The 23318-nt window shown below is 36.4% G+C and overlaps 2 protein-coding genes across 4 annotated transcripts; one reads left to right on the forward strand and one right to left on the reverse strand.

Annotated features, from left to right (window-relative positions):
• The first annotated feature begins 18607 nt into the window (after positions 1-18607).
• Positions 18608-19834, forward strand: LOC131626075 (gluconokinase-like). Of its 3 annotated transcripts, none has more exons than XM_058896897.1 (4): positions 18608-18770; positions 18853-18895; positions 19053-19132; positions 19300-19834. In XM_058896897.1, exons 1-4 carry the CDS (start codon positions 18755-18757, stop codon positions 19692-19694), a joined length of 534 nt encoding a protein of 177 aa, XP_058752880.1. In that variant the 5' UTR covers positions 18608-18754; the 3' UTR covers positions 19695-19834. The 3 variants fall into 3 exon arrangements, with proteins under 3 accessions (XP_058752880.1, XP_058752878.1, XP_058752879.1); XM_058896895.1 differs by having other exon boundaries at positions 18611-18770; positions 19243-19834; XM_058896896.1 differs by having other exon boundaries at positions 18613-18770; positions 19270-19834.
• A 385-nt stretch (positions 19835-20219) lies between these two features.
• On the reverse strand, positions 20220-21662 carry LOC131626074 (probable transcription factor At1g61730). Its single transcript, XM_058896894.1, has one exon. The coding sequence runs from the start codon at positions 21586-21588 to the stop codon at positions 20407-20409; it is 1182 nt and encodes a 393-aa protein (XP_058752877.1). The 5' UTR covers positions 21589-21662; the 3' UTR covers positions 20220-20406.
• Positions 21663-23318: the final 1656 nt, after the last annotated feature.

A 23318-nucleotide genomic window follows, 5' to 3' on the forward strand; every position in this document is an offset into this window, starting at 1 on the left:
CTAGGTCTCGCTAAACATATGCTTTCAAGGTAAGACCGAGCCGAGGATGTATAGGCATTGTTTCAATTCCTAAACAGTGGAGATATAAGGATGTTAATCCCTCGTCACCCCCTCGAGCCAGGAGTTGGAGTTTGTTACCACTTTTTCAAAAAAACTTGATTTCAACCAGGGGCAGGGTAGATATCGGTTAATTTAATGGTGTATTTTGGTTGTCAAGAGAATCAGTCAATCCAAGCAAAGATTTAAGCACAAAGGTTCAAGCATAAGGTTCAAGCATATCTTCTTCCTCGCATTCATCCAAGATTTAGGAAACAATGGAGGTAACATTCACAACATCTTCTTCCTCAACACATCATTCAATATAAGGACGTATTAAAGTTGAAGCTTACAAATCAAAGTCAACATGGCAGTCACAATATTCAATATCCAAGGGTCAACATTTCAAAAGGATGTTTAAAAAAAATGCCCTCTAAGTCAAAATGGAAAATCCCATGAAAAAAAAACAAAATGACTTAGGCAAAAATTAGGGCATCCCGATGAATCAAATTCAAAGGAATTGGTTCATGCAAAAATAAGGGGAAAACAAAGGAGAAGTACCAAGGATAATCTTGTGACTGCTGACTCATCAATGCTTGAATCTCTATAACACTTTTCATCCGTGCTTAGATCTTTACTAAGGCTTCTGCTCAACATCAAAACAGAGGCGTTTCTCTTGCAAACAAAGCACATTCATTGGATTAGGCGAATTTCTAGGATTTGGAGAACATCAAGGAGAAAGGGGTGAGATAAATAAAATTTTGAGCCTTATATCCATTGTTTCTTAAAGGGTTAAATAAGTTTTTGGTCCCTCTAAATATAGCGGTTTTCAAGTTTAGTTCCTCGAAATATTTTCTTCAAAGAATGGTCCTCCTAAAAATTTTAATTTTAACTTTTGGTCCCTCCTGCAATTTAGCGACAGTTTTTTCAATTTAGTGACAGTTTTAGTGACGGTTTTAGCGACGGTTTTTAATTTAGCGACAAAATTAGCGACCATTTTAGCTACGATTTTGCCACGAGGGACCAAAAGTTAAAATTAAAATTTTTAAGAGGACCATTCTTTGAAGAAAATATTTAGAAGGACTAAAGTTGAAAATCGCTATATTTAGAAGGACCAAAAATATATTTAACCCTTTCTTAAAACATGAACCAGGCCAAGTTACAACATTTAAAAGTCCTAATTGAGGCAAGGTTAACTATGAAAGCATATCAAGCAGGATTTTGTTATTCTGACTCCTAGGTTTGTTAAAACTATCCCTAAATCACTACGCTTCTTCAAGCATTCATTTCTAAAACATCCAGTCCTAATTCATAACGGACTTCGATTTCAAAACTTGCATACGCATCGCATTGGAGTTACTTCTCAAAGGGTGCAACGTCATCAACGAATATATACTTAGCATCGAGGAGATCTCGAAATGGGTAATCAACGGCGATCATTCCCAATAAAGACTCTGGAATGGGGGGAACCACATCTAGGGGGTTCTCCTAAACAGGGGAAAAATTGCAAGGGTTACAGGGGCATACAAGCGAAGATCCTATTTACTAGGGGCATTCTTCCTAAGGTTCAATCGACTTGGGGCACATCTCGAAGCAACAATAAGTTGGGGCATGTCGAACATGGGAAGAATTCAAATTCAAAAGGGTAGAACACTATGGATAGCCCTCCATATCCTGGAGATCAAGGGCATACCTTTCAATCTAAACATCGAAGCATATGACAAGGTTATTTCTCGGGGCACCCCCTTCATGACTTGGAGATCATAGGCATCCTTTTCCATTAAGCATTGGGGCATTGGATATCAAATCCATAAGGTAAACAATTCAAAAGGTTAAAAGCGTGGAGTAATTTAAAGGGTCAAACTGGGGCAAGACACACAACATAAGGAAAAGGCGTTCTCACACTTTACAACGTCGAACAAATCTTTCTCCTAACTACGATCTTCAAAACTCAAGAAAACAGGGATTGGGAAGTCGCGCTAACATCACACCCCACCTCATCCAACAACCTTACAACTCCAGCGAGCTATATACGCTTTGGTTATCAACAACCTATCATTGGAGCATCATGCAAATACATATAAATCATGCATTACATTCATTGGTCGATACATTACACTGCACCTTTTTAGATAGTCTTCTTTAAGACATTCTTTTTCTAAGAGCCTTTCTAGGTAGTATTTTCTAAGACATTCATTGTCCCTTCCAAGAACCTTTTTAGGTAGTCTTTTTAAGACATTCTTTCAGCCTTTTCAGGTAATCTTCTTTAAGACAAATCTCACGACCCTTTCTAGGAGCTTCCTCAAGAAGTCTTATTCAAGGCAAATTGTCATCCTTTCTAGGAACCTCTTTAGGTAGTCTTCTTTAAGAAAATTGGTCATCCTTTCCAAGAACCTCTTTAGGTAGTCTTCTTTAAGACAATTTGTCATCCTTCTCAGGAACCTCTTCAGGTGGTCTTCTTTAAGACATTCTACGAACCTTTCTAGGTGGTCTTTTCTAAGAGATTCATCGTCCTTTCTAAGAACCTTTTTTAGGTAGCCTTTTTTAAGACATCTTTCAACCTTTGTAGGTAGTCTTTTTAAGACATTTTTCAGCCTCTCCAAGTGGTCTCCTTTAAGACAAATTTCTGTCCTTGCTTAGAACCTTTTAGGTAGTCCTTCTTAAAGACATCTTTCAGCCTTTTCAGGTGGTCTTCTTTAAGACAAATTTCTATCCATTCTAAGAACCTTTCCAGGTAGTCTTCTTTAAGACAAATTTGATCCTTTCTAGGAACCTCTTCAGGTAGTCTTCTTTAAAGACGATTTTTCATATCCATTCCAGAAACCTTTTCAGGTAGTCTTATATAAGACATTATTTCATTCCTCTTGTTACCTCAATCAACATATGCATGAGCATAAGCGTTATCCACATACATGAACATTACAAAGCCAGCATAAGCATAGTCGTGGTGTAGGTGCAAATATGGTCTAAACAAATTCAATAAGGAGATAAAATCTTGGGATTGACATCAGCATCAGCACATATACATACGCATTCCCATATACATATCATCTAGTGCATTCGCATACTACAAAAGTCCAGCTTCCGACCCACGTGTCGTGATTTTCCAACCCTCGTGTTGTGATATGTGTATTTTTCGACCCACGTGTCGTGAGTTTCCAACCCTCGTGTTGTGATAGGTGTGTTTTCCGACCCTCGAGTCGTGAATATTTGACATGCTATTTTATCTGACCCTCGAGTCGTGAGTCTCCAAACAGGTGAATCTTTTTCATGCAGGTAAGTTTGCTAGAACTATAGCAAATGATTCCTCTTATGCAGGTATGCTTGTCAGAACCATGGCAGGTAATTCCTTTGGTGCAGGTGAACTTGTCAGAACTATGACAATCGATCCTAATGGTGCAGGTGAGTTTGTGATAACCCTCGCAAATAATCCTAATGGTGCAGGTGAGTTTGCTATAACCCTAGCAAATAATCCTAATGGTGCAGGTAAGTTTGCGATAACCCTCGAAAATGATCCTATTGGTGCTGGTGAGTTTGCGATAACCCTCGCAAACGATCCTAATGGTGCAGGTGAGTTTGCGATAACCCTCGCAAATGATCCCATTGGTGCAGGTGAGTTTGCGATAACCCTCGCAAATGATCCTATTGGTGCAGGTGAGTTTGCGATAACTCTCGCAAATGATCCTATTGGTGCAGGTGAGTTTGCGATAACCCTCGCAAATGATCCTATTGGTGCAGGTAAGCTTGTTAGAATCATAACAAGTAATCCCTCTTACAAGTCCTCGCTATGTAAGACTCAGGCTTTAGCAGGACGATTCTTTTCTCTCACACTCGAGCAAAGGGGTTTTGCAAAGGGTTCTACAATAAAATTTTCAAAGGTTTCTTCAATTGGGTTTATCACGTGAGTCCCTCGGCAGTGATATTCTCCAAAACATCATCAATAACACACAAAGGTTTTATCTTTCTTTTCAGAATTACTAACATACTTCAATTGACATAACTAACAATCATGCATCATTCAACTTACATACCTCATTCATACATAATGCATATCCATACATCGCCCTCATTTATTTTGAGAGGCTCGCTGCATCATACATGCATGCATCATAGCATCGCATAAAATTCAGGTTGCCTTTTAGGCCGTGCTACAATCAAAATCACCTGGTTCCTTCCAAAAGGTGTTTGCTTCACACTCTGAAAAATGGTATTTACCTCGGGTGGCATCTTTAAGCCCATCTCCTACATAATTTCTCCCCATGCAAATTTCAGGGTATTTCAGTGTCCAATCATCTTCTACCTTTATATCACGACAGGCAGACGTGCCTATCTGACTCTTCAGGTTTAAGAAGATTGAACAGGGGCAGCTGTCATACCCCAAAATTTTCCCGATCAAATCCGCGTCTTTTAATTCATCAAGGGCCGAAATTAAGAGTCATGGGGTTTGACATTCCTATTGTCAAACTCACCCTTTTATAAAATACCTTGAGTTAAGATGAGGGTTAAGGTTAGAAGGTTCTTGAGCCCAGTCATTTAACCCATCTGTTCCATTTTCGAGATTCTTAGTCCGTTTCACAATTGATCATATGGCTTATGATTTTTTTGTTGGATTATTAATTTTAATATTTGGTTTAAATCATTTTATTATTATTAACTATTCTAATTTATAAATATTACTATTGTTAGGATTAATATTATTAGGATTATTGGTATTGATTTAAATATTGGTATTATTAGAATTTTATTCTTTTTATAATTATTAAGTTAATTGGGGAATAGGCCCATTAGGTATAGGAAAACCTAATTTAGCTAATATAAATAGGACTATTTCTAACAATTAGGGGAGGCCAATTTTCTAACCCGACACAAATTCACGGTACAACTTTCGTTAACAAATTCCTTACTTTCACGTACATTTTCCACCTCTCAACACACTACCTTTTTTTCTTTTCATGAGGCCACTTTAACAAACTTTGACACTGCATAATTCCCAAGTCTTGTACATATAGCAACAAACCATCACATATGCCTCAATTCCTCATGAATTTAAGATACTAACAGCTTCTAATCATATTTCCACTGTAAAAAAAAGTATAAATTTAGACAGGGATTTTGGAAAAAGGACGTTGAAGCGGAAGAAGGAGGAGGGACGTGCATCATCATCATCACGGTTCAGCCCAGCACTCACATATGCGACGATTTTGTTATCTCCCGATTCTGTTCGTACGGGCATTTTGAATGCGTTTTGATTATGTAATCTTGTTTAGGATACTGTCGCGACGCTTTCTGTTCAGTTTAATTGGGATTTAAGCGCAGGTACAGGATTCCACCATTGTTGGGATTCGAAGCTCTGAATTGGGGTTTTCTAAACTAAATGGAATTAGACTGAACGGGAGATGCCATCGTGTTTGGACCATGATTTGGAGTCGACTTATGCTATTATATTCTGTTTATATACCGTGTTTTGTGAGGCAAATTTGGGCAGGGAAGAAAAAAGTGTATTGCAAACAAAGAAGAAGAGCTACAGTGCTGGACACGTTTTCCTATCCATCAATTAGCTTTTATATATTAGGCGATGCGTGCAATCCAGTAACACGTGAAGCATGTAGTACGACTGGTTGGGAGAAGGAGCGCGCGACCTCTGGGTGTGCGGATCGATTCCCAGCGGCCATGGTATTTTTTCAATTTCTTCTCTTACTCTTTGCCTTGAGATCCAATACGTGTGGCCAGCGAAAGCTCACGGTGTGCCCTCGTAGCAAGACCATAGGATGATTTCAAAGCCAGATCCAAAGCACGTGAATGCGTAGGTGTATCATGGACACCCAGAGGCTAATAACACAGGATTACAGCCCAGGTGTTATTATATATTTTTATTTATTTATTTAGTTATCTAGATTTTCAATTAACCAATTATATTTAATTTAACTTATTTATTTAATTAGGTTTAGAATAATAAAAATAGGATTAGGCTAATAATTAACATTAGGATTTATTTTCCCGATTATGTCGATTATTCGACTTAATTAATTTTAAATAATTTTAATTATTAAAAACCACAATAAAAACCCTAGAGAGGTTCATGACTATTAGGGTCTGCCCGATCCCATTGCCTATTTGGCAAAATGTTAATTCTTGAATAATTCTCTCCTCGACCCGACTAAATTTATTAGTCGCATTAGACGAGAGATAAAAATATATAATTAAAACACATTTAATTTGCTGCCCGCGACGATCGAATCTATCGATCTGAGTAACCCGCAATGCCCCATTAATCTGTTAGCTATACTGGTCAAATCTATTGATCATTGCATCTAACGGTGACATATCAAATCAGGGTTGTACGCCCAAATCTAAAACCCACTAAACCACGACACTACGGATTTTCATCCTTTTCAATCAGGAAATTCAAAATGCCTTTCAAATCACAACTTCCAAAACTACGACAGGCCATTCAAAAAGCCTTCAAACAACCCCATAACTAATTCAAAGGCGTACAATCCTGTGCCCGAACTACGTTGACTCTGATTCTCCATAAGGAGATACGTAGGCACTTGGATAACCAAGGCGAGTCCCCCTCCCTAAAATCTCAATTTTCCCCTATTCAATTCTTTAGCTATTAAACCTTCACTTTTAGCCATAAAACTTTTGCCTTAACATAAAACCTTAGGAAAGGGTTGAGGGTGCCTAACACCTTCCCTCGACCTGATTATAATAAGTTACCCTGATCTCTTAACTGCGTAGAGTTTCCTATTCGCCCTTCAGAATAGGTGGCGACTCTAAAAGCTTCAATTTTAGGGCAGGTTGTTACACCTTCAATCTCCAAATCAAAGGACTTCTTTACCCTCTTATGGTAGGGATAGCCCTGAAAGGCTAAAAAGAACACTTTTCATCTAACCAGGTAATTTTCCCCTAATTGCTTTGCTCTGGTTTCAAAATTCTTTCTCTACCCTTTTTCTAAAAAACTCATAAGGCTACGCTCATTTACGAGCTAAAGTCCTTGTTTTCTTCTTCTTCTACATTTTTTTTAAAGAGCAAAGCAATTAAGAGCCCATGGATAACCATGGATGCAAAGGGTGCCTTACACCTTCCCTTTGCATAATTACCCCCCGAACTCAGTTTTTATTTAAAAGGTTTTTCCTGTTCTTTTAGCCTTTCTGATATTTGGATAAAATAAAAGTCGGTGGCGACTCTTGCTTAACCGCGACATTTCGATAAAGTCAGTTCACCGTATTACAGTGTTGTTGATTAATAATGAATAATAAACATTGTGTGAAAAGTTATGGGAACGATCTTAGTATAATATATGTAATATTCTTAAAAATATTGATGAAAACAATAAAAACAGATGGAGTGGTCATAAAATCTGATGAAAAAGTGATGAAAAAAGTTCATATCAAAATCAACAACAACTTAAAAAATGATGAAAACAAAGAAAAAACAAAACAGTAGCAATGTAAAAGGATGGAAATCAACGACTAAAAAATTTGAAAATCTGATTCGATTGGAAGAAATTTGAGGGAACCGAAAGGATGAAAACACTAAAATGATTATTGTTTGCAGACCTGATACGATGCACTGTGGGCTCCTGTAATAATAGAAAAATCTAAAATCCAAATAACACCCTAAAATGAAATTTGATGCAGAAAGAAGAGCATAAAACCCTAAAAACAAAACCGAAAAACAAAAATAGCGCGCATCAATGGCATCATGAACCGAGATTGAAGAAGAAGGAACCGCTTAATCAAAAAAAGATAAATTCACGTATAAGAATTGGACAATGCATTGATCTCTTCATGTGGCTTCTTCTTATAGATGCTTTGATGTGCATTAGAAACATGAAGCGTTAGAAGTGATATGATGAGTAAAAAATCTTCCTCATGTGTGTGAAAGAGTGTATGGGGAAAATCAATTTCTTTTCTTATTATCATAGCATATTTCTTTGGTCTTTCCCATATCCTTCCATATAAAAAGGTAATTATTTTTTACGTGTATCAAGAATTTCTCCATATCCTTCAATTAATAAATAAAATAAAAAACTTAATATAAATAATTAATAAAAAAGTAATTATTTTTAAATAAAAGATTTCCTTTTTTAAAAAGTTTGTAAAACATGAGAATTGATGTGAGCATGACACTTGTCAAAATTGCCCAAAACTCATTTTGCTTTATTATTATGTATTGATATGTCTCTTCCTCTTTTGATATCTATCAAAAGGTCGAGAAATAATATAAAATATGAAATATAACTAAAAAAACAAAAGTCAATATTTGGCACATAGAAATCATGTAGTTCTAAAGTCTATGAACATATCAAATAAACTAGGTCTATAATATGGTAGTTTGGATTAGAGAAAATCTCAATCCACCCCTTGAATCTCTCAGTCACTTAGCGAAATTCCAATTATGCCCCCTTCTTCCGTAGATGCACATCTAGAAGCATTTTTTTTTAAATTGTTTATTTACGTAGGTACATCTACGGAACATGTTAAAACAGAGTGTTCTGTAGATGTACATGCAGAACAGTCTGCTATATTTTAAAATCACATACATTTCACTCAAAAACTCAATTTTTATAACAAAAATGGAAAATCAAATTATAGTAAATTAAATTAATGCAATTTAAAGGCAATAGTAAATATTACACCAAAAAAATACATCGTATGAATTGTCGGCCAATAATGTCGAATACATAATCAAAGTAACGTACATAAAATGAAATAAAAATACAGGTATCAAATAAATCACAGTCATCACTACTGTGCGTGTCGGACATCATCCTGTGCCTCTCCTCTGCCTCTGGCCCCGCCTCCGCCTCCGCCTCTACGTCCACCACACCATATGCTGGTTACTTTGCCTCTACCGTCAAGTGCCCCACCTGTCCTGGCACGATGTCGATGGTACATGAATGCCTCCTCTGCCAGCCTAATCTTACCATCCATTACACGCCTGACATAAGACCCCTCAAGGAAGAAACGACATGCAATTCCTGCCCTCCACATGTTAGCTATCTGACAACACCGAGGAAGAACATCCTGAGTGTGGTCCAACTGAGCCTGATGAGTCCGCAAAATCTCCTCATGGTTTGGTCTAGATGGTGATCCAGGTGCGGTGGGAATCATATATGGGTGTGACACTTTGTAGTATCAGGTGATATACCCGTCGACGCAAGTCTACCCCTGATCTGGTCGCTCAAGCCTCGGCAGGAATTATGTGGTGCTCTCAATTTGCAAAGACCTCGTCTAGCTGCCGATGAGTTATGGAGATAGGAGCGGAGTCAGAATGGTAGCTGGGTATCGTCTGTTGGTAGCCAAATTGACGCATGACGCGCTCTGGAAGATAACAAACAATAATGGTTGAAGTGGAAGCCAACCATCCAGAATAGAGAGCGGTGTCATCCCACAGAACCGTCTCACAGGGATCATTTTAGCAGTCATATCAGACGTCCTCAACGGCCATGCGGTTGAGACAACGCCTGTAAGGACCCAACACCTAGTTCCCTCTGAAGGGGTGAAGGCTCTAGCACGCGGCATGACCTCAGTGTAACCCGACACATCTCCCCAGCCAATAATGTTAGTGACGTGTTGTAGTATCTAACCCTGAATAAAAAACACGGTGATCAATCATACTATTTCAAATATATAATAAACGTTGAGAAAATGTAGAAGGATATAAGATTGTTACCACTAAGAGGGTACAACTTCCAGCCACAGTCCTTGCCTTCATAGGCATCACTCTCTGAGTCTATGGTAGTTGTACGCTAGTGTAACTGCTTCCCAGTTGTACTCCTGGACACATGCGATATCCGATAAGTACGTTAGGTAAACGACGTCTGTGTACATAGAGCTCATGTCCATAAGGAGCTGAGTGTCTATCAAAAAAGGAAGTAACATCTCAGCACCCGCTCTCTGTGTATATTCGCCTCTGCCTCATTACCAGCAGCCTCATGTGCCGCAAAAAGCTCGGCCTGCAAGGATTGAAACCTCATGTGTGCCCCGCGAGTCCTCTCCACCTCCTCAAGCACGTCAGCGAGATCAGCCCCCAGCTCCTCAATCAGCCTCTCCATCGCTTCCTCCTTCGTCAGCCTGTCGTGATCAAGGAGGATACCCCTAATAGGTAGATGCAGGAGGCATTCAATATCGTCAAGAGTGATGGTAATCTCACTGTGAGGAAGTTGAAAGGACGAAGTCTCTGAATGTCACCTCTCTGCAAATGCCATCAGCATCCCATTATGGATCGTCTAGAATCCGACCTGACAGAGGTCCCTCAGCCTAGAAGCTGCGAGTGCATCCTAGAACCAGGGCTCGTCAGGCTGGGCGAGAACGACAATCTTCCGACCATGGTTGTAGAACCTTTGGGGATCCCTACTATGAAATTTTCCAAAAAAACACTGTTATTAATAAGCAAAGTCATAAACTGAAGAAAAAAAAGTAATAAGTAATAACCTTAAAAAAAATTACCTCCATCTCCTAGTTATGCCTGGCTGAATGATCTGCATACCCTGTCAACTGGGATGCATCTATAGAACTCCCCGTGTACCAGACAGGCTTCGGTATCGGATCATCCTCGTGTAGCTCAAGAGGTGGCATCGAAGATCCTGCCTCTGTCGTTACTGGCACAGGCACAAAAGTAGAAGAACTGCCTCGTCGAAGTCTGTAGGAGGAAGGCATCTGTGAGGAACCCTCAGCATCATCCCGAGGCCTCCGTGATGAAGTAGTAGATGGAGAAGGCCTCTCAACTAGAACGGATGGAGAAGGCCCCTCGATTGGAACTGATGGATAAGGCCCTACTTGAATGGGTGTAGCAAATACATCAACTGAAACGGCAGTTCCATCAATCATTTGTGATACTAGATGCATTCGTTAACGCCGCACGGATGCATGTTGTGTAGTCCTCCCATGTATAATGCGATCTGGATAGTCGATCATAATGTCTGCATTATGATACAAATAAAATCGAGTTATATACTATGTAGTTATAACAAGAAAAGATAGAAAAAAAATATTTGTTCTTCCGTAGATGCATCTACGGAAGTACCTTATGTTTCAAAAGACTGGGTTTCTTCCGTAGGTGCATTTATGGAATGACCCAATGTTCCATTATTTCGTAGATGAATCTACAAGAGGTTTTGAAACCTCCAAAATGCAACAATGACGTCTAGTCACTGTTGTAGAGGGTTAAAAACCCCATTTTGGTGGCTTGATTGTCTGTTTTACACATCAAACACTACCTACATTGTCTCTAAACTATATTTATAAAACTACCAATCATTTCTACACCTAAAAATCGAATTCAAACTCTATTACAAAAACTCTAAAATAACTCAAAAAGTCGAATACTTACCGATTAAATTAAGTTTTGAAGTTGTTGGTATGTGATGATAGTTGATGTTGACGTTATCCTTCGAACTCAAGAGAAAGGAAACGGGTTTTGTGGAAGTTTGATATTTGAGGTTTTGAGAGTCTGGGTGTTTGGAAATGTGAAAATTTAATAATGGGGGAGAGGAAGAGTCTAGCGTGAATATAACATCAAATGCTACCGAAGATGCATCTACGGAAGCTTCCGTATGTACATCTATGAAACAAAACAACGTTAAACAAAAAAATACTTCCAGAGATACATCTACAAAAATAGAAGGACATTTTAGGCAATTCGCATGGTGGATAAGAGATCTAAGAGTGGGGTAAGATATTCTCTTGAATTATTGCATATAGAAAGATATTGTATTTTTTAACTTTGACTTTGTTGTTTTGTGCTGTAATTTATGTTAAATAGTGAAAACATAAATAAAATAAGAAACTTACTAGACATCGTTATGAGTCTCATATCGAATAATTTTTAGTCTTGACATGTCTTTATAAGTCGAGACAATCATTGTAATTTATGTTAAATAGTGAAAACATAAATAAAATAAGAAACTTACTAGACATCGTTATGAGTCTCATATCGAATAATTTTTAGTCTTGACATGTCTTTATAAGTCGAGACAATCATTGTAATTTATGTTAAATAGTGAAAACATAAATAAAATAAGAAACTTACTAGACATCGTTATGAGTCTCATATCGAATAATTTTTAGTCTTGACATGTCTTTATAAGTCGAGACAATCATTATCCTACAAATCAATTTTATACAGTTTAGTTAGATCCAACCACATTTCTTAAGGCACATTTTATTTCTTTCACATTTTAAATAATAAAATGAAAATTTCATTTTATTATATAATAAAATATAAAAAAAAATAAGATCTGATTCCATTTTAATATATTCTATTATGCCCACTCCACAATGCTAATTTTCACTAATTTTAAAAGATATCTAAATAGAACTAGAAATAATTAAATCATGACTCCATCGACATGATATAATGAATTGACATAATATTTTGTATTCATTTAATATTATTTTGTTTTAGTAAATAAAAAATTGTGATATTTTTTAAAAGAAAATGAAATGGCTAGAATGTGATTTGTATTGACTTCTAAAGAAAAATCTATCTGACTTTAAAATAAAATTATGTGCCGTTTGGTTCCTTTTGAATGATTCATAAATCTTTTTAATTTGATTTTGATTTAATTTAATGCAGTTTAATTTTATTTTCTATTTGAATATTCAAAATAATATATATTTTAATTATTTAATATTAATATCATATGAGTATAGAAAAATGATATTTTTATATCTAATACGACATTAATATAATAAAAATCAAAATTATGTACCATATTAAAAAATTAATTAAACTAAACTACTAGAAAAAGTTTATTTTTTTAGATTAATTGAATAATTAATGTATTTGGATTTTGCACTGTATAATAAATCAAATCCATTAATTATTCAATACATTTAAAAAGTTAATTTTTTTCTTATAAATATGACCAATAATAAATATCATTGTCCAAACAACAAATAATATAATAATAAAATACATCATGCCAATACAAAACAAATAAAATTCAGTTCGGGTTAGTGTAAACAACTTGCACTTTACGGCCTCTTTGGCGTGGTGATAGTCCAACCGATCGGCCAAATGTTCGACGTGTTTGTCCCTGGTCCCAACATAGCTTTGAAACTTGGGAGGTTTCTTTAGCAACCTCGAAATTTTTCTCTCGAGAATGTGGGAAGACAAGGGATTTTTCTTCCTCTCTAGGCTAAAGGATCTTCTTCATATCTATCCATTTTACGAGGACGGCATACCTCTGGGAGAGTGTGACTTCCGCTTCTATCTTCATGTTCAGGGGAAGAGTATGGTGTCTTCGTTGGTGGCAACGACCTAGTAATCTTGGAACTTTTCTTCGCGGAGGTGTGGCTTTAATAGAGGATAGTTTTGGAAAGGTGGTTTGATTTCTTTGGGAGGCACTTTCTTGCGCCGTGCTATTCTTTGGGTTAACATGTTGTAGGCTCTCTTCAATCGTGAATAGCCTTTCTGCCATGGCGTGTGAATTCTATTGTTGCACCATGTAAACATTATTTAGTATATCATTTGCTCACTGCACACTGAGGTTAACCTGTAACAGTTGAAAACCAATAAGTATTTCATGTCCAAGTATAATACGTAGTGGCGGAGGTTTGAGTGAAGGCTCACATTGGTGAAATTTTAATGCAGATACGGGGAACAAAAAAGGCTAGAATACTCCTTTGTATTCTCTAGATTTGATGAGATTTTGTAGCAAAGGAACAAAAAAGATACTACTAAGATTGGATCATATACTCTTTGAGGAATATGTGACGTATCTTTGGTAGCTTTAGCAGCGGTGACAACAGCTTGTCATTGAACAACGAAACGAGTGGCTTTGGGCGCCAGCATAGTTGATGGATCTAAGAGAAGATCTTGTGAAAGGAAGTTGGAATTTGAGAAAAGTAATCGGGAAACATAGATATGTACTTCGAGTGGATGAGATCTGAACTTCTAATGAAAGAGAGTCGAACTTCTAACAGAGGAGATCTAGACTTTGAAAAAGAGCAGAAGTAGATTTTGATACTCACATACAGCGCCAATGTTCATTGATGGAACCAAAATTGTTTGGTAAACAACAAGGAAACAAGACTTGTTGCGATAGTCGTGAACTTTCTATGCGGTGGAGAGAGGGCTGACCTATAAGATTAACACTCGGACGTGTGCGCTTTTCTTCTTAAATAGAAGAAGCAGCTGGTTAAAATTCAACTAGTGTTGTGGAGTAGTCCCTTAATTGCAGACTGTCATTTTGCTTTAGCTAGATTTATTAATCAACTCTTAGAATTGGTGTACTACTACTGGGGTCTGTTGTGTTTTTCCTTCTGTTTTTTCATTGTACAGGGGGTTGTCATATTTCATGTTTGGTGTTATATCAGTATGCTTTGTTTTGGGGTAAAGATCCTAGTTTCCAGTTGGTTTTATCTGTTGCCCCATAGCAGACTGGTGTTTGATGCCCTATTGATTGGTATATGGTGGTTGGCAGTTTGTATTTTTTGTGGCATCTGTTATGCCTATTGATAAATAAAGTTTTCTTTTGACTTTGCAAAGAAGAAAAAGAAGAAGAAGAAGTTGGTAATTGAAAAAGTGGATTAAGGTGTGGATTAAGTTTAACCATAATATAAATCTGAATAGTTAACCGAACTCTCGTACACATTATCATCTGCTCAAAAAGAAAATAGAGTCCACTTACTTTATACGTTTTTTTGTCTTACTATTGAGTGTTGTAGACGACCCATAACAAATACAAATAACAACACATCGTTATAGTCTCACATCGAATAATTTTTACTTTTTTAGTCTCAACATATTTTTATAAGTCTGAGCAATTATCATCCTACAAATCAATTTTATAGGGTTTAATTAAATTCAACCACATTTCTTAAGGCATGTTCTATTTCATTCATTTTTTAAATAATAAAATGAAATTCTGATTCCATTTTAATATATTCTATTATGCCCACTCCACAATGCTAATTTCCACTAATTTTAAAGATATCTAAATAGAACTAGAAATAATTAAACCATGACTCCGTGATGTAGGAAGATTGTGCGTATCAAAGAAGAAATCGCACGTCGGCAAGCATTTTAATATGTAAGCAATTTTAGTTTTAATATTTAAGCAATTTCTATTTTATTTGTTTTATTTAATTTTGTTTTGGATTAAAGGCCCATAAGGCTCAATAGGGTTTATTTGTTTTCTGTATTTAAAGACCTTTGGCATGGCCATAAGGATTATCTCTTTTATTATAATATAATTCAAAATTTTCTTTATTCCTGGTGGACTCCAGAGCTTATCTATAGGGTTTGCGCTTGCAACCCTGTTTTCATTCAAGGTTTAGTGCTTGCTATTCCTTTGGGCGGCTTCCGACTGCATCAGTTGGCATCAGAGCAAGTTTTCTCCTGTTCTTTTCGTAGCTAGACAACTATGGCGGATCAACCGGTGACCAAAGCAGATCTTGAGGGAATTACCACGGCTTTTACCGCGGCTCTAACTACTTTGACTGAACAGATGGCGAATTTAGCAAATCAGGCGAACAACTCCAACAATGGGAATCGGCGAAGAGACAGGAGAGGGGAACCGATTAGGGTTCTACGGGGTGGAAACTGTGTCGAAGATTCGAGTTCTGATGAAGAAGAACCTTACGATGAAGAGGATAATCGTGGGAATCTACAGAACAACCATGACTATCGAGTGAAGGCTGATATTTCATTGTTCTACAGAACTATGGGAGTGGAGGAGTTTCTTGATTGGCAGATCGACGTCGACAGGTTCTTCGATGTTATGGGTGTCCCTGAGAACAAGCAAGTCAAGATGGTTGCAATCAGGCTTAAAAGTACTGCAGCTGTCTGGTGGTATAAACTTGTTGTTCAAAGGCAGAGACAAAGAAAGGGGCCAGTTAGAACTTGGAGAAGAATGAAACAATTGATGCTGGAGCGGTTTTTACCGGAGGATTATGAGCATACTCTTTATAAGATGTACATCGAGTGTGTTAAGGGCAAGAGAACTATGACTGAATACACAACTGAGTTCCTGCGGTTTTCTGAGCGCAATGAATTGGGAGAATCAGAAAGCCAGAAAGTGGCTCGATACATCAGTGGCCTAAAGGGATCCTTGCAGGAGAAGATGAGTTTACAGACTGTATGGACCGTAGCTGAAGCATCCAGTTTGGCTTTGAAGGCAGAATTGATGGAGAAATCCCCTCGAAATTTCTCGTCTATTGAAAGGTATTCACCCCAAAGTAACTGTGAATCAGCAGGTGACAAGGAAAAGAATGCAACACCCCGAGATTCCAATCTTGAGAATAAGGGGGCTAGCAGCTCTAGCAGTGTGCAGCATGGTAAAGCACCAATTCAGAGGCCAAATAATCCATATGCTAGACCCGTTATAGACACATGTTATCGTTGTAACGGAAGAGGCTACAAATCAAATGTTTGTCCAACAAGAAGAGTCGCTGCTGTTGTGGAAGAAAGGGAGGAAGATGAGGAAAGAGAAGATTCTACAGTTAAGAACGATGAGTATGCCGATGTTGAGTTTGCGGTGGAAGAATCTAGTGAGAGGGTAAATTTTGTGTTGCAGCGAATGTTACTAGCATCCAAAGACGAAGGGCAACGCAAGAATTTGTTCAAGACACATTGTTCTATCAAGAACAAAGTGTGTAATCTAATTGTGGATAGTGGCAGCATGGAGAATCTGGTGTCAAAAAAATTGGTAAATTATTTGAAGTTTTCCACAAAACTACGTGAGAAGCCGTACAACCTCGGTTGGGTAAGTAAGGGCTCCCAAGTTCGAGTAACACTAACCTGCGGAGTTCTTATCTCCATCGGAAAACATTATAGAGAAGAGGTACTTTGTGATGTTCTTGATATGGATGTTTGTCATATTTTACTTGGTAGGCCTTGGCAGTTTGATAATGATATCACTTATCGAGGACGGGATAACGTGATGATGTTTACATGGGGCACACATAAAACTGCTATGGCTCCTGTTTTGCACTTTAATAAGAATCCAGGAGGAAAGAATCTTAGATTCTTGATGATGACGCAGAGTAAAAATGAGCATAATGAGACTGTAAAAGAAACTGAATGTTTATGTCCAGTGGTGATCAAAGGGTTAATGAATGCTGTAAATGAGGAAACAATTCCAGAAGAACTTCTAGGGATCCTAAAGAATTTCAAGGAGTTGACCGCAGATGAGCTGGCAAACGATTTGCCTCCTATGAGAGATAAACACATGGAAGCTAAAGTTTTCAATGTGAGAGAAGATGTGATGGCACTTCGGCGTGAGGAGAGGTTTTCAGTTGTTACTTACAATTATAGCGAGCTGCCAGATGAAGTTATTTATCAAGAAGAGAACTCGGGGTCGAGTTCTTCAGAAGTGAAGGAGACTGATGTAAGAGGACTGTGCGTATCAAAGAAGAAATCGCACGTCGCAAAGCATTTTAATATTTAAGCAATTTTAGTTTTAATATTTAAGAAATTTTTATTTTATTTGTTTTATTTAATTTTGTTTTGGATTAAAGGTCCATAAGGCCCAATAGGATTTATTTGTTTTCTGTATTTAAAGACCTTTGGCATGACCATAAGGATTATCTCTTTTATTATAAGAATCCAAAATTTTCTTTATTCCTGGTGGACTCCAGAGCTTATCTATAGGGTTTGCGCTTGCAACCCTGTTTTGATTCAAGGTTTAGCGCTTACTATTCCTTTGGGCGGCTTCCGATTGCGTCACTCCCTCAACATGATATAATGAATTGACATAGTATTTTGTATTCATTTACTATTATTTTGTTTTACTAAATAAAAAATTGTGATATTTTTCAAAAGAAAATGAAATGGCTAGAATGCGATTTGTATTGACTTTTAAAGAAAAATCTATCTGATTTTGAATGATTCATAAATCTTTTTAATTTGATTTGATTTAATTTAATTTAATGCAATTTAATTTAATTTTTATTTGAATATTCAAATTAATATATATTTTTTTAATTATTTAATACTAATATGATAAATGTATAGAAAAATGACATTTTTATATCTTATACGAAATTAATATAATAAAAATGAAAATTATGTACAATATTCAAAAATTGATTAAACTAAATTACTCTCTGATTCTATTTATAAAAGAAGATTTAGTTTTTAGATTATTTAAATAATTAATGTATCTGAATTATGAACTTGTATAATAGATCAAATACATTAATTATTCAATAAATTAAAAAGTAATTTTTTTTTAATAAATATCATTATCCAAACCACAAATAATATAATAATAAATATATCATACCAATACAAAACAAATAAATATATATGATTTCAGTTTTGATTTAATCTTAAAAAATAAATGAGAGTTTGTATTTGATCCGAATGATTTTCAGAAAAATAAATTTAATAATTTTATACAATGTTTTAATTTTTTTTATATTTATTTGAAATTATAATTTAAGTTGACTTGTAGTTAAAACAGCCTCAATTTATGTTAGTTGACGAGAATTTGTCCGTCCATTCACCGAGATGGATCAGGTGAAACAGACGGATCTGACTAAGCAAAACAACTCTTACGTTTATCTTCGTCATACAATACTTATCATCTCGCACGACTCTGAAACTTTTATAGTATACGTTGTTTTCAAAGTATACATAATAATTGCATATGTGACTATGGAATGGTCACTTGTCTTTATCCCTTAAGCCTCTCTTTCTCAACTTTCTTCAATTATTATTATCACAAGACAAAACATACCTTGTCTATTCTCTGCATCCCATGGTTTCAAGAAACGGTAAAGGCTTTACTATTCTTCTCTTCTTCCTGCATCATTCAATTTTTGTATGCAAAGTTTATTAAGTAAATGGTTTTAACAGGTGCTGTTATCGTCATCATGGGTGTCAGTGGTGCCGGAAAAACGTAATTGTCCAATTCAGATAACATAACTACTTCATTTTTGTTGTTTATTTGTTTTCACTTTTCAGACAGATTTCTCATTTTATGTGTGAGAAATACTATGTTTCTTCTGCAAGTGGTTGTATTTTTATTACTGATATGTTGGATATCTATTGAACAGCACAATTGGTCAAAAGCTGGAAAAAGAGATTAACTATAAGTATCTTGATGCTGATGATTTTCATTCTCAATCAAACAAAGGTAACTGTTTCTGTTTGTTAGATTCTCTACAGTTTGATATTCTTGCATTCACGCATTCGGTGTATTTTTAGATTTCATTTGTTTGCATCTCATTTCTTTTAATACAACAGAAAAAATGAGTTCTTTTAATACAACAGAAAAAATGAGTATGGGAATCCCGCTTACAGATGAAGACAGGAAGCCGTGGCTTGAATCGCTGAGAGATGCCATTGAAGAATACTTAATAAACAAAAAAGGTTTGATTCTTGGTTGCTCTGCGTTGAAGAAGCAATATAGAGAAATACTTAGATCAGGTGATCCTGATTATAAATCAGAGGGTTATACAAGTGCGGTTAACTTCATTTTATTGGATGTTCCTGCGGAAGTGTTGATTGCTAGAGTGAATAAGAGGGCTGCAGAAGGAAAACATTATATGCCTGCGTCTCTTCTGCAATCTCAGTTAGATTTGCTGAAGATTGACGAGTCTGAGGGAATACTTAGAGTTGATGCTACTTTAAGTCCTGAATCCATTGTTGACACCATTAAAGAAATGCACCCTTTACAGAGCTGTTTTCAATCATGATTATGCTGAATCTCAATACAAATTCTTGTAGATTTATTTTTTTACTCAATTCTTGTGGATTCTTTAACTTCACTATTACAAACAATCAGAGAGTATTGTAACTAACTCTATTTATTTTTATTGGTTATTGATGTTACAAAGATATACTGCATACATTCTGCAAAACATTAAACTGGTAAAAACACTATAAATCGATATAATATGCACACACAAAAACACTATAAATCTATATACGAACTCAACACATAAAGCAAAGTTTAGCTGCCATAACAAAAAAGGCTTCACCTCTTGTTCACACAAACACTCACACTGAAGGTATTCTACACATGAAGTGCAAATCTGAAATTCATTTCAGGAACTTCCAATCTGTTTAAGCCAGAGACTAAGCTCTATCAAACCACATGTACAAACATGTTGGCATAACATTACAACCATCAAAATTACATAATATCTTTGCATGTTGAGCAATCACAATATTCAAAATTTCTAAACCATAACAATTTCATATAAACAATAATCAAAGGATCAAACAACCACAATAATTTCATAAGAAAAAGTCATAATACATTCATCATTCATCTGCAGTTGTCAAACCAAATGATCATAAGATAACCACAAAATCACTGCATAAATAAAAAAGAGAACATATCCAAAACATGTACCATATTAGCAACAAAATTAACCTCAAGACAACCCTAACTGATAGACTTCTTCAACGCGTCTTCTTCAACGCGTCCAATGCTATCCTAGCCTGATCCGTAAGCAGTTGCCGCCGGGTCACTAACAGTTCCATCTCCGCAATTTGAACCTTTCTCCATCCCTCGTTAAACTCATCAACCATGGACTCCTCCAACAATCCTATTCCCCTTTCCATAGCATTCAAGGGTGCAGCTTCACCAAATCTACACATTTCACTCAAAGCCAAGCTTCTATCAACACCACCCTCATCTTTTCCAGCACCATTGACAACTTTTTCTTTCTTAGCAGAACCATTGTTTCTCACCGGAGCTTCCTTCTTAGTACTCTTCGGAGTTTTCTCATTCACTTTTCCATTTTCTTCCCCTTCATTGCCTACGTTATTATTGCCTTCAGTATTGCCCCAAACCTTTTTGGAAAGTTCAAAAGCTTTCTTATCATGCTCTTTAGTGAAACCACCACCGTCTTTGAACTTCATCTTCAAACCACGGACCTTTCGCTTCAGCTGTTCGGTAGTCACATCCCCGTGAATAGATTTCTTCACAAAACTATGAAATTCGACCAGTTCCTTCATCGGATCCTTTCCGGTTTTGGAAATGAAGTCAGCAAGACCTTTCAGAATGGCAATCTCGTCTCCTTCAGTGAAGACTCTCTGATTCATCTTCTTTGAGTCTTCCCCTGTCATTTTCACGTCACCGTCTCCATCCGCCTCGTTTTCAGAACCACCGCCGGCGCCGGTTGTTTTCTTCTTAGCAGGTTTGGAACCGTTTTCGTTTGCACGTTTTGTTCCAGATCTGGCCGGTACAGGAGTAGATTGGGTTTGGGCTTGTGGTTGGGCTTTCATGGGCTTTGATGCGAGAGGCTTGACTTTGGCGTTAGGTGGAGTAGGTTCTTGTTCAGAATCAGATTCGGATTCGGAACCAGATTCCGATTCGGAGCCGGAGTCGGGTTTAGGGTTTGAGATTGGGGTAGAAGGTGGAGGATTTTTGGAAGGAGGTTGAACTTGTTCTTCTTCGGATGAAGAACCTTCATCTTCATCTTCTTCAGTTTCTTCTCCCGCTTTTTCTGAATCTTCTTCTTCATCGACTACTTCATCTTCTGGCTTTTTGGAGGAAGGTGGTTGGTCGTCATCGGAGGAAGAGGAGGCGGTGGGTGGATCGTCGAGCGGAGTGATGCGGAGTCGCTTTGGTGGTGCCATGGAGATTTGAGATTAGGGTTTTGGGTTTAGATTGAAGTGATGAAAAGGAATAGGGTTCTCCTTATTTAAGAAAAGGAATAGTGTCGATTTAAATTTTATTTGTTGTTATTTGATTGGATGAATTAGTAAAATAATATTATATTGTCTCTCTAAAAATAATAATCTTATACATAGGTTATGTTTGATTACTATGTTGATTTCTATGTTGAAATATGTTAATCTTTTCTTTTATATTGATTATATTGATTTATTCTTTAGTGAATTAATATTATATGTGTTTTTAGATGAGGTGTACGTTAGTCCTTTCCGTCAAATATATTGATGTTCAAAGTCATTCCAAATTTTTTTGCTTGTGTGGCATTTGACGTGGCACTTGATCATACGTGTGGCAGGTGACTTGGCACATATTGATGTTCAAAGTCATTCCAAATTTTTTGATTAAGTCTGGAATTGAACCAAGGCCACCTTGCTTGCAAGCTATCTCAACTTACCAACAAACCACTTTACAATTGATGTTATCTATTTCATTCACATTTATTATCAATTTTATTATATCTGAAAAAACATAAAAAAATATCCATTTCTGAGAATGAAGTTGTTACATTTCTTAGTATTAAGATCCATGGTTAAACAATAAAGATAAATTGGAAATTTAAAAAATGATTATATGTTGCATTTAAATCTGATTTAATAGATTTTCAGCAAAATTACTTTAAACCCAGAAACTCTAAAATACCCTCAAGCTTTTCTCTACTATGTTGCAGAGACCTAAACGCCGCTGCGAAGGCACAACCATGGGCGCTATCGTTCTCGATCTTCGTCCCGGTATCAGAATCAATCCTTTCTCCCCTGGTTTCCATGGATGCCTCTGTTTTCTTACGCTACTCTCTCTGTTTTTCTTCTTCAGTCAAAAACCATTTTCATCAACAACAAAACCCTAAATGGCTTTCGGAGTTTCCAATGTTCTTCATCTCGTTTTACTGTTTTCTACAATCTTTGTCTCTGCTTGGTCGAGATGGTGACGTGATGCAAAAGCTGAAAACTTCAATCAATTAAAATCGTGCTCTTGATTATTATTGCAAATGGGAGAAAGTTAAATGTTCTTCTGATTACGACAATCGACCTCCAATCGCATGGGGATTTTTCATCACTCTGGTTGCTTCCATGTCTGAGAAATGTAACAACTTCGTTATGAGAAATGGATGTACCTTCTTCGATTTGATTTCATCTGGATTTTTTTCTGGATTTGATTTCATCTGGATTTAGAATTGGTTTTTTTTTCTTCTAATTTTGTAAGCTTCGATCCAGGTTTTTGAGGATTCTGATTATAAATTGATGCTTATGAGATGATTTGAGGTGGGTTAGTTTTTAAGTTTCCATAATTTGGGGTAGGTGGGTGATTTTCAATATTTATGCACGAAGAACATTCAGGCGTTCTTCATTTGTGTTCTTCATGTGTATTCTTCAATTGAATAATAATAATAATAATAATAATAATAATAATAATAATAATAATAATAATAATAATAAACCATCTTGGAAATTAAAATAAACCATCTGGTAATTAAAATAAATATCTGTCTGCCACATGTATGCCACATACGCCATTCCTTTGACTTTGACTAACGGAGCTGACAGAAAGGACAAACGTGGTCCTTTTTGAACAATTAAAGGACCACTTTGACACTTTTTAGAGATAAGGGACCAGAACGGACCTTGGGGTATAGTTA

The sequence above is a fragment of the Vicia villosa genome, unplaced genomic scaffold (assembly GCF_029867415.1).
Source record: "Vicia villosa cultivar HV-30 ecotype Madison, WI unplaced genomic scaffold, Vvil1.0 ctg.000256F_1_1, whole genome shotgun sequence".
In the NCBI taxonomy this organism is placed as follows: Eukaryota; Viridiplantae; Streptophyta; class Magnoliopsida; order Fabales; family Fabaceae; genus Vicia; species Vicia villosa.